At 39.9% G+C, this 12,237-nt stretch overlaps 1 protein-coding gene across 1 annotated transcript in view; it reads right to left on the reverse strand.

Annotated features, from left to right (window-relative positions):
* Nucleotides 1-1,026: 1,026 nt before the first annotated feature.
* The window catches only part of SNTB1 (syntrophin beta 1), a 292,673-nt gene continuing 281,462 nt past the window's right edge, over nucleotides 1,027-12,237 (reverse strand). Inside the window, exons 5-7 of the mRNA XM_002710756.5 lie at nucleotides 11,925-12,121; nucleotides 7,164-7,354; nucleotides 1,027-3,404 (exon numbers count right to left, since the gene is read on the reverse strand). Coding sequence (XP_002710802.2) covers nucleotides 3,312-3,404; nucleotides 7,164-7,354; nucleotides 11,925-12,121 — 481 coding nt within the window. The 3' untranslated portion in view covers nucleotides 1,027-3,311. The remainder of the gene's footprint in view (nucleotides 3,405-7,163; nucleotides 7,355-11,924; nucleotides 12,122-12,237) is intronic.

Below are 12,237 nucleotides of genomic sequence, written 5' to 3' on the forward strand. Positions count from 1 at the left end.
CAAAGCTTGCTGCAATGGAATAAAGCCTGTATGTTTCAAATGAATGCAGAAAGTAATGTGTACCCACCAAAAAAAAAAAAATTCTAATGGCATCCCCTTTATCCACGAGCACTTCCAAAGCCACTCCTGGCAAAAGGAAACGGTAGGACATCTTCACACTGCTCTGGTCCTCTGAGACCATGTCTGAACTATCATGGAAACACTATCCCCTCTACTATATATCGTATTTGGAATATAATGTAGACTTCTGCACTGGAAATCATGGATGAATATTTATTTAATTCATGTATAAAGTTGACATGATAGTCATGATATTATAAATACAGGCACATTTTTTTTAACTCTAGGAATATCCAAAAATTTACTTCCTCTCCCCAGCCTGCTCCAATGAAATCCCTAATATTTGTAAAACAGAGATCTATGATTTTAGGAGAATCCACCTCAGCATTAAAATCATTCTTTCCATTGCCATTCAGGCAGGTCAACGAGCTTTTAGACAAAGGGTTGTGTGTCTGCAGCATTTTCATCCTATCCTTTGTTAGAATTAAATACCTCACCTGGGTACTTTGTATTCAGGTTATGATTTTGTTTCTCCTGCTTAATTCAAGTCAGAATAAACAACTGATATCTATATTCACATTGGCCTTCTTTAAATCTCTTTTAAGAGATGTCGCCAACCAAAGGACTCACAGAACCACATCTAGTGAAAAATGGACAGCTTCCCACAAAGTACAGATTGAAAAACTGTTCATTTATATCGATTTTCATGTAGGGAAAACATCATTAGCGTAATAACTCACGGGGTTGAGCACAGAGTGAACTGGACAAATTTCTCAAAATGACTCAGTTGATCCATTGAATATTCTCAGAGATGATCCAGACTTGGGAGCCTCTGCCATACCCACTAACACACATTGAGACAAGATGAAAATCAATTCAAAAGAAGAAAAAATGGGTAGTTGAAATTGATTTATCAGACTCACTCTGTTATTATATACTTGGAAAAAATAATGATTCACAACACAATTCTCTTGGTAAAATTTTCTATTTCTTGCTAAGAACACAGTTTAATTTACTTCAGAAATTGCATGATTTTTATTCAAATATATTTTCCTAAAATATAAATATTTAAATTAAGTTTTTATAAATGTAAGAGAATGTAGTTTCTGTTGATCTCCACACAAATATTAGTCCAAAACTTAAATGATGAAGAAATAATATTTGTAATGATTGTTTTGATCTGTCTATAAATATATAGTAGGATCTTTGCAACTTAGTCATGAGTAATTAACTCATACTTCATGTAGTACCGAGCACCTTAGATTACATTATGTTGAATTAAACTATTGGCATTAATTATGGATTTTAACATGTTATTTACAATACACAAGTATAATTCTCTTGTATAACAACATTCCAGTGATTCTGAAAATATAGAGAGAGTGCAAGACAATTTACAAATGCATCAAAGCTGTTCTACAGTATTTAAGATGGGATTTCACTCTTCAGCATTTTAAAATAAGCAATAAAAAGTCAATATCCTAAAGCTGTGTTTTCTAAAGCAATTTTCAAAAATGCGCTATCTTCACCAGAGGCCCATTGGAAGGGAGTCCTGTGGGTAAGTGGAAGGGATTCTCCCCTGGAAGAATCACAGTGAACATCAAAGTCTGCACAGGAGGCCAGCAGTACTGAAATCTGTTTAACATTATTTTAACTCGGTATTTAACAAAGATTTTCATTACCAAATCCCTACCCTGTTCCCACCCCTTCATAATACCTCTCAATCAATGTCCCTTAGAATTAGTGTCAAACAATACATATATTGGGGGAAATGATAATTTTAAATAAAACTTTGTAACTCGATTACAAATATGTCTGAATGGGCAACATCACATTCTTTTAAAGCAATTTCACTTTTTAAATCTCTTTGCATAGGTATTTGTTAAAATATGACTCTTAAAAAACATGTTAGTTTAACACAGAACACTTATCTATGTAAACTATAGGGGAAAGATGGATTAGAAATGCTTACAGAAATCTTAGAGCTAATTTTCAAGGTTTTAGAAAAGGAACTCCAAAATCAAATAATGGGTGCTATTTTCAGTGAATTAGTTTTGAAAGACAAAAGCAAAAGCATTAAATCAGAAATGTACTATATATACTCTGAAAATATTTTTGTAGAAAAATATCAGGTCATTATGTTATTTCCCTGGAATTCTGAAAGAACTGCAGATGCTAGCAATTGATTTGATTACAACACTGGGTCTATATGTAAAACCCAGAATCATCCAGAATTAAATAGGCTGCTCTATTACTCACTTGAAAATGCATGCATACAAGCACAGTCAGGAACAAGGGTCAATAAATTGCTCAGTACTTCTATTGGAAACCACAAAATGGGGATAATTAGTTAACCCCAACCACATGGGTTGTTTCATATATATATATGTATATATATATATATATATATACATATATATATATGAATCAGATGACAATCTTTTTTAAAAAATTCATAATTTGCTTTCTATAAATAAAGCTATCAGTCTTGGCCGTAAGACAGCAGACCTTGGTGTGAGTATAGTCCTAGAATGAATCACCTTTTGTGTACAGAACTCTTCGACAAACTTTGCAATTTAAGCAGTGTACCTTGGCTCAGATTCCTACAGTTTACAGCTCAGATAAGTATCTGATGCTTTATTTAATTCCTGCTCAGTATATGCTAATGAGAACACTTTGAAATCATTCTACACCATTGAAAGATAATTCGTTAAGAAAAAAAAAAAGTAACAACTGCTTTGTACTTAAATAAAAGGTAAGTTTCCATCTGAAGTAGTTTTCTTTTGCTACCAAAGAAAGTCAACTCAAATTAGGAAGTAAATCACAATAAAAGAAGGGATCATTGTTACTGGGTGAGGGTGGAAGAAGGTGAAAATGTCCATTTCTCATCTGCTCAGCCCTTGCTTACTTGGGTGAGCCAGTTGCCTAGAAACTGGTATGATTAAGATCTGCACATGGATATCCTTAGCTGTCATTATCTAAAATCTATGCTGTCTATTTCCAATTGCCCTTATCTCGTTAGCCTTCTAATCTTCTAAAGTTTATTCTGCTATTTCTTGTGGCGTTTTCTTAGGATACCCCTTGTAGTTGCTGAAGCTGAAGGAGTCTGGGACAGTTCCACATGATTCCTGAGACCTGAAGCTGACTATGGCATGCTCCACCTGTGCTCTGCTCACTACAGATGGTATTTGACGTCACACTCTCTGGTGGCTTGCAGCCTTCCTCTTCTCAAAGGTACGTCGCCGCTCGGTTCAGGCCACCAAGCCCAGTCTTGTAATCTTAGCTGACAAGAAGGAATGAATGATGAAAACGATGGGCTTGGGGCAGGAGTGAAGGTCCAGTTGCTGAAATTTAAAAACAGAGCATGAGAGATATTAAAAGAATGCTTGATGCAGAATGGTAATTTACACATCAAACAAATCCATAGGCACTTCCTGCTTTTAAGTGTTAACTGGAGCAATTATGTTTCAAAATCATTGCCTCCAAAGGAGATAAAGGAGCACATCTTTGAACTTATTCTCTACATGTCATATTTTTTTTTTCTGAAATAGGTTCTGTGAAATTTATATATGCTAATTCCATAAATATTGATGTTGCCCTTAACTGTCTAAATAATTTATTTTGGGTACCACAATAGTGATTTTTAAGTTGGATCTGGGATGGCATGAAGCAGTACTTAATTTCTTATCTGAAGAGGAATTTTAAATCCTGGTTCTGATACCTTTTAGATGTATTATCATGGAAAAGTCACTTAAAACTCTTCTCATCCTATTAACTCCTGGGGTAATTATAGCATTTCATAAGCCACTGATTAGGATGCCCACTTTCCATATTGGAGGGCCAGAGTTCAAGCCCAGGCTCCATGTCTGATCCAGTTTCCTGTTAATGTGGGAGGCAGGAGGTAATGGCTCAGATGGGTTCCTGCCACCCACATGGGAGGCTCGGATTAAGTTCCTGGCACCTATTGTCAACCTATCTCAGCCCCAGCTGTTGAAGGCATTTGGGAAGTGAGCTAATAGATAGGAACTCATTCTGTCTGCCTCCCCAATTGATTAATCCATTAATTAAAAATGAGATGCTGTATGTGAAAACACCTTGTGAACTATAAACACAGAACCCACGCCAAGCAGCTGTTTCTTCCCTGTCCTCTGCTCTTCATTTGTCACATCACTGTGAGGACACTTTCTAAATTCTTCTAGTTTACCTAGTTCAAGTAAATCTAAGCGTTCTCAGTTCTCTTCTGCTGTCTCCAGCTTTGTTCTGATAGTGGCACTATAGGAAATAAGAGCAACCTGAGCATACAATAATATTAACAAAAATTGAAGGTATACTACTTAGGAATTACAGTGCCATGCTAAATATATTCTATATGTTTTCTTATTTCTCTCAAAAAAATCCATATCGGTGGTGGCACTGTGCCAGCACCCATATGGACACTTGCTTAAGTCCCAGCTGCTCCACTTCTGATCCAGCTCCCTGCTAATGCACCTGGGAAAGCAAGATGGCCCAAGTGCTTGTGCCCTTGCACCCATGTGGAAGACCTGGAGGAAGCTCCTGGTTCCTAGCTTTGGGATGGCCCAGCTCCGTCTGCTGCAGCCATTTGGGGAGTGAACCAGCAGATGGAAGATCTGTCTCTCTATAACTCTGCCTTTCAAATAAAATAAATAAAGCTTCAAAAAAATCGATATCAAGTAACTATTGCTATTACCCCCATTTTTTATATGATTTGGAGAATTTGTAAAAGTTTCTGAAATTGTAGATCCTATGTAAATAGAGATTGTGGATCCAGACACTCGAATGAATGTCTATCTGATGCTAGATCCAGGCTTAACCACACTATTCTAACTCACTAACACAGAGAGCAAATTTTGAAAGTAATGTTAAAGATCACCTACTTCAATCCCGTATTTTATGGATAGGGACACTTAGATCCAAAGACATAAAAGGACTTCCCAAGACAGTTGGTGAGGTAGTTGCAGACTCAGAAAGAGAATCTAGGTTTTGACCCCCAGTTTATTGCATTTTCTACAATTCATCTCTGCTCCGTTCACCACACAGGAAAGGCTCATTGGCTGCCTCCTGAGATTGCTTAACTACACACTGGGGTTCTGTGTCTGAACTTGAGCTTATCAACCTAATGTACTGGCAGTAAAAAAGTAAGTCCTTTCTGAGTCTTCCACATCAGGTCATAATTACAGGCAGAAAGGCTGAAATTTAGACATAAGTAATTTTTCTCATGGGCAAAAATAGCCTTGGATTTCTAAGCCAAGGATAAAACAGGAGACTGATTCTTGTTCTTTTCCTCTTTGCTAGAGAGTGGTCACCTTTAGGAAAAAGTACGCAGCTGGGTGATTGATTAGGGCAGCATCTGAACTACAAGTGTTCCCAGGAAAACAGACTTTCAGATCACTACTTTATTCACAAACTGGTAATTCAAGCTAGACTTATTGATTGAAATGCATGAACAAAATCCAATAAAATTCTGCAAATTCATTTTAAAGGTTAGAAAAATGATCAGCTACAAAATAGTTCTCAGCAGGTGAGTGCAGACCAGCAGGCAGCCAGAGGAAAGGGAATGGGTTGCCCGGCTGCCTGTGGTACTTACAGCAGGAAATCTAGCATTGTGCTAAAGCCAGGATGGTAGAGGATAAGGCCACCACCTTTGATCCCAGCATCCCATATATGTGCTGGTTTGTGGCCCGGCTGCTTCACTTCTGCTCCAACTCACTGTTAATGCACCTGGGAAAGCAGTAGAGGATGAACCAAGGACTTGGGTGTCTGCCACCCACATGGGAGACCCAGATGAAGCTCCTGCCTCCTGGCTCCGGCCTGGCCCAACCCCAACTGTTGTAGCCACCTTGGGAGTGAACTGACAGATGGAAGACCTCTCTACCTCCCTCTCTGTAGCTCTGATTTTCAAGTAAATAAATAAATAAATAGATCTTTAAATAACAAAGATTGATTTAGAACATTAGCACAAAACTTTGAGGCAAAAGACCCCAAGCCTCTGTTTAGTGGCCCTTTTGTTTAGGTGACCCAAGCTGGCAACCCTTATTGGCTTCTAGAAAATGACCAATCACATCCCACAGGAGAAATGACTGAAATCCCTAAGAGGGAGGGAGGGGTGGAGGGAGGAGGCACTGCAGAAAGGCCAGTAGCTAAATGGGAATTTCCAGCTTTTGCAAATTGCAGCGTAACTCTGTGCTTTCCACCTTCCCCATCCTTGTTACCAAAGTGAAGTCAACCAACATTTGCTGGCTAACCGTTTGGCTGGGGAGGAACCAAATGCAGAGCAGCTACTACCAAGCCAAGGACTTCTTTGAAGTTCTAGTTCAAGAACTTAAATGAGAGGCTGTCTTCCTGAGAGATGCCAAGCGGCACACTTGCTGGGAAAGCAGAATGGGTAGCTCTCACCCTTCTGTGTTGCTGAAGCCGTGTACTTTCTCCAGATGGTGGTGTCAAGGACCACAGGAAATCATGAATTTAAACACATGGATGATTTGCATTGGCGTGAGAAGTACAAATGTTACCTTAAATGGTAAATTTGCTAATTTTGTTGGATATTTTTTGACAGTTGCCTCAAACTTGAGTCCCCCTGTGGGTCCCTTTAAGTAGAGGTGACTAGTTTCTGTTTCCCTGTTGTCTCAACCCCCACCCCTGCCATACCATCCCTTACTCCTGTCTCTTCGCTCTTATCCACTGTGCTGCACTAAGACTTGCCTGGTGGCTGGGACTAGGTACTGGCCCTCCCTGCATTCCTGATACCTAGCATGAAGCTGAGGCTATGTTAGATGCTTGATATGGTTTTCAAATTGAATGATGCATTTTCAAGCTGGTATGTCTATCTGATAAGAATTTAATGCCAACTCTTTTCTTTCCTTTGGTTCAAATATTTATGTAATCTTCAAACAGAAAATGAGACTCAAGGAAAGAACTTTGAATGGATTAAATCCACTCACTTGTTTTTTCAAGAGGCCTGCAGGTACTCTGTTAATAATAAAATGCTTAATATATGTAAGGCAGCATTATATTTATGAGTCATTATATGTTTGTTACAAAATGAAATACATGAAGTCACACTGTCTAAAGAAAAGTACACTTACAATCTCTCCTTCTTTGCCACCAAAATCTAAGTACAGCATCCTGATTCCGTCATCTGAGGACATTTTCAGTTTTTCATAAGGAGACTGTATGATTGTCTTGGGAAAGGCACCCTCTTGAGGTTCAGTGGTAATAGAAAATCCATTCTCATAATGTATGGTCAAACGGCACTCCTGGTTTTTGTAGGTGCAAGCTGAAAGAGAGCGAGAGAGCGAGAGAGACACGTGACCAGTGGAAGTCAACCTACTTTCCCAGGCACTTTACTACTTTAAATGTTTTCAGTCCCAACACTGGTTAAGGCACAAATGTCTTATTAAATTTGAAAAACATATAATTTTTCATGGAAATATTCTTAGATTGGTTTTGGACTAGCCCCATGGAACTAAGGAAAATAAGCTGAAAGAAACTCCTGTTGCTGGGATTTACTAAATGTCACCTGGTCTCAAGGTCTTAGCTGGCTATCTGACCACACGCAGGTACATAGGCATACTTGCCTTCCACTGGCCACATGGGCCTTGCTCCAACCAGAAAGAACAGACACTTGACTTGAAGTAAGCAACCTCTGAATCATTGCCATCCTCCGCCTGCTCCTCCCACCCATCTACACACACTCGCGCAAGAAGTCATGTCTGCCATTTATTGAAAGCAGCAAGCATACCCTCATTACATGGCTAAAGTTAACAGATGTAACACATTTAAGAGATCAAGAGCGTGTGGTTTAAAAATAATCCAATTTTCTAATTGAAATGTCTAATCAAGCTTGTTTTAAGTATTAAAAGGAGTCTTTTATTTTCCATGACGAATCTGGGCCCTGGAAATGCAGCTGTTGCAGACATTACAGATGTGACATCTTCCACAAAGAATGCTATTTATTCCCACTGGGCCACATGGAATGCAGGGACCTCAGGAGTGCTAGCTCTGATCCAAATACCAAGGCTAAAATTTCCAGGGCCTGTCAGGCACCACCCTTTAATCTAGGGTTCTTACTGTGTTCAAGAAAAGAATCTGACTCTTCAAGCTTTAGGTGCAGACACATGGCTACCACTGGCATCCTAGTTCCATTTGGGAAGCTTCATAAATATATAAAACCATCTATCAAAAAGCACAGGTTATTCAGTATCAAATTGGATTTTTTTTTTTTTACTTCAGAAAACATGACATTGAACCTGGCAAGTCATGGACTTAGGCCTTGACTTAGGCATAGATGATCTTCAGGAAACCAGGAAGGAGGTGGAGGCGGGGGAGTCAGAGTGAAGGGCAGTGCAGATTGACAGCTCACTCTGCATGATCATTACTTCCACTCAGCATCCTAATAACACTGAAATTAACTTTCTCACAGACTCTTGGAACGGGCACTCTTAGCACAATTTTGGAGGCGATAAAGGAAAGCTTGGAGAGGTGAACGTCACTACACAGGCTGCTCAGCCTTCAAAATTCAAGCTCTTTCCCTCTGTCCCGTGTATCTTTCTCATGCCTTGGCACTGCAGATAGGGAGAGATGTGATGACGGTCCTGGGGAGAGCGTCTCATGAATAATGACTGAGTGTAGGGGGTAAAATGTTGGTCTCTAATGCTCACTAAATGAGGCAGCTTTTAATCAAAGCTCTGATGAAACAGACACCCCTTTCCCTGACACTGCAGGCCTCTTTCAACTTACAATACAGGATGATTTCTTGAAAAAGTGTGCTAATAGGTTTGTGAGCCCCCCTGGAAACAGCCTCTGGACGCTGCCATCTGCCACCCTTCAAGCCCGATGTGATCCGTGACTCTGACATGAGGTAGTGATGGCTCCTGTCTTGGTACTACCTGTTTAGTACTCTTCACCCGCAGAATCTGTTAGTGAATGAGCTCCAGCAGTGGTTTCTTGTTCCTTTTCCTATGTTTAAACTTTAAAGCTCTGCCATCAGATATTCTGAAGTATCTGTGATTATTTTAATTCCCTTTGACCTCAAGTGGTATTTGTGGCCTTTATGTAATGGAATCAGTTATCTAAAGATGTTCTCAATCTACAAAGGATAAATTGAACACATTATCAAGTTAATTGAAGCTCTGATTAAAACAATAGCCCCTTTCCCCAACTCCCTGTAGGCATCTTTCAATTTGTAACTGGCTTGCACCTTTGGCTATTTCCATAACTTCTTGTCTCCCACCAGCCAGCTAGCTCAGTTCACAGAGTTATTTGTTAGTCTCCTCTGGCTAATCTATCAAAGCCCTCATCCATTTTCCTGTCAAAACAGAGTTCCGCTTACCCAGAGACAAGGATATTACAAAATTTGTAGAATGTAAACTAAGCCAAATCTATGTGGGCATCTTTTTTCTTTCCCAGAACACTCCTGAAACGTGTTGCATGGAACCTCAATTTATTTGGCCATACACATGCAGCATCATTAAATACAACATTGAAGTGACTGAAAAGCCTTTTTCTAATTCTTGGGTTCAAAACTCTAGTCTTTCTTGCCATAAAGAATAGGCATGACAAAAAATAAAAGCTTCTGGGTAAGTATTTAGGCTGGCAGTTAAAGCCACAGGTTAGGATGCCTGTTCCTACATAGGAGTGCCTGGGTTCCCAATTCCAGTTCCTGGCCCCCACTTCCTGCTAATGCAAACTCTTGGAGGCAACAGGTGATGGCTCAAGTAGTTGGTTTCCTGCTACCCATGTGGGATACCTAGACAGAGTTCCAGAATCCTGGCTTTGGCTTCAGCAGAGTCCCAGCTACTATGGACATTTGGGGGAATAGTCAGCTAGTAGAAGGGAACTTTCTCAATTTGTCTAGGTCTGTCAAAGAAATAAAATAAATTTTTAAATTAAAAGCTTCCAGGGCACTCCCAAGAGGATTTCAGCAATGAGAGAAATATTTGGAGGCACTGATTAATTTCAAAGTTATTAGAGAAAGACAACGATTATCTTGGATATGCCCATGCAAAAACCTTATGAAACTTGTGGTTTTTCATGTTTGCATGAGTAGAGGAAATCTGGAGAAAGCTATGATGTGGTATGTAGGTTCATCTAGTGGAACACCCCTGGGTGCCTTAAGAAGTCACAGTCTTGTACAATATTGCTTAGGCAGCAGTTCCTGGGCCTGCAGCATCAATACCCCCTGGGCTCCTGTTAGATGTGAATTCACAGGCTTCACTCTACCGCTGCTGAACTCAAACCTCTCAGGGGTGGACCATCAGCAATGGGGCTTTAGGCAAGAAAGCAACCCTGAGACAGTCAAAATTAGATTTTCTGGAAGTCTGTTGTTGAGGATACCAGGTAGTCTGTCACTAAAAGCCATGTGTCTACAGGAGCCCCAGGAGAAGATGACTGTATATCTCAGAGCCAGAAATTTATCATAGATATTAGGATCAGGAGCAACTGTATTACAGATACTGTTCACTGCACATTGTACTTTCTGATAAAGAATACTGGATTAAATACAGAATTTACTTTAGTAAGTATATAAGATTTTACAGCATGTACTTTGTTTATAATGTTACTTTAAATTCATATCACTTTTCCAGCCTTTTATTTTACCTTTGTCCTATTAAAACAATTATTTATATTTCTGTATTTATATACATAGTACAGATATCTATCATTTATCTATCCATCTGCCTATCTCTCATCTATGCACTTGTGTAATGGTATGAATATTATTTATCACAGTAGCCTGAACAGAATTGTTTGTTGGGTCACTGGCATGAGTAAGAATAGCCATGACTTTGTAGATGCTACAATGAATGAAGAATGGATTTCATGTGACACAAGCTAAAGTCAGTCATTCATTAGTTGTATCATCTTTGAAAGTTACTTGACCTTTCTAAAGAATTTGCAGGGGGCTGGCACTGTGCGTAGCAGGTAAAGCTGTTGCCTGCAGTGCCAGCATCCCATTTGGGTGCCAGTTCAAGTCCTGGCTGCTCCACTTCTGATCAAGCTCTTTTCTATGGCCTGGGAAAGCAGAAGATGGTCCAAGTCCTTGGGTGCCTGCACCCATGTGGGAGACGCAGAAGAAGCTCCTGGCCCCTGGCTTCGGATTGGCGCAGCTCCAGCCATTGTGGCCAACTGGGGAGTAAATCAGCGGATGGAAAACTTCTCTCTCTCTGCCTCTCCTTATCTCTCTGTGTTAACTCTGACTTTCAAATAAATAAATAAATCTTTAAAAAAATTTTGCAGGGTTGGTATTTGGCACTACAGTTAAGCCACTGCTTAGGATGCACCACACCCTTTATCAGAGTGCCTGGGTTTAAGTCCAGACTTCTCTGTTTCTGATCCAGCTTCCTGCTAATGTACACCCCATCCTGGGTTACAGCAGATGATGCCTCAATTAGTGGGGTCCCTGTCACCCATGGGAGAGATGGAGATTATTTTGGGTTCCTGGCTTTGGCCTGGTGCAACCCTGGGTGATGCTGCCATTTGGGGAGTGAACTAGTGGATAAAAGATCTCTGATTCTCTGCCTTTCAAATAAAATTAAAATAAAATTTTTTAAAAGGATCCCTACCAGTTCATCCTTTAGTGTTCATTCCTTTAGGTAACAAACCAACTGACTGTCCAAGTTATTAATTTTCCTTGACTGAAGATGGGATAAGGCTTTTTACAAGCAAAACCTTAGGTTACATTTTAATAGAACACACAATGCATTTGTTTAGAAGAATCCAAGTTTACATCTGGAATTGTAAAGACCCCAAATGCCCAAGAATGGATATTGAGGCTAGGGTCAAGTAGAGAGTATGTCTTTCCCATGATGGAGTGCCACTTCTAGCCCACAGCCTGTAGTACTCACCTGTGGTTATTTCAGTAATGAGTTCAGCTGAGTTGTGGCAACCCTGTACTATACTCCTCGTCCAATGAGAGAGGTCCCTGCTGATCTCTGCCCTGAAGAGATGTGTTTCAATCCCTTGTCTGGTACCAGTTCGCGTTGCAAAAGACAGATCTGCACCAACCGGGGGTGATCCCTTCCCTGGACCTGAATGGACCAGCCTAGAGAGGGGTGGAGGAATGAGAGAGAGAGAGATTATCAAAATGAACACCATTTTATCCACCTGGCATATCATCTCATAAAAGCCCAAATTGGTGCTGACGATTTGTTCTCATTT

The sequence above is a fragment of the Oryctolagus cuniculus genome, chromosome 6 (genome assembly GCF_964237555.1).
Source record: "Oryctolagus cuniculus chromosome 6, mOryCun1.1, whole genome shotgun sequence".
Taxonomy (NCBI): Eukaryota; Metazoa; Chordata; class Mammalia; order Lagomorpha; family Leporidae; genus Oryctolagus; species Oryctolagus cuniculus.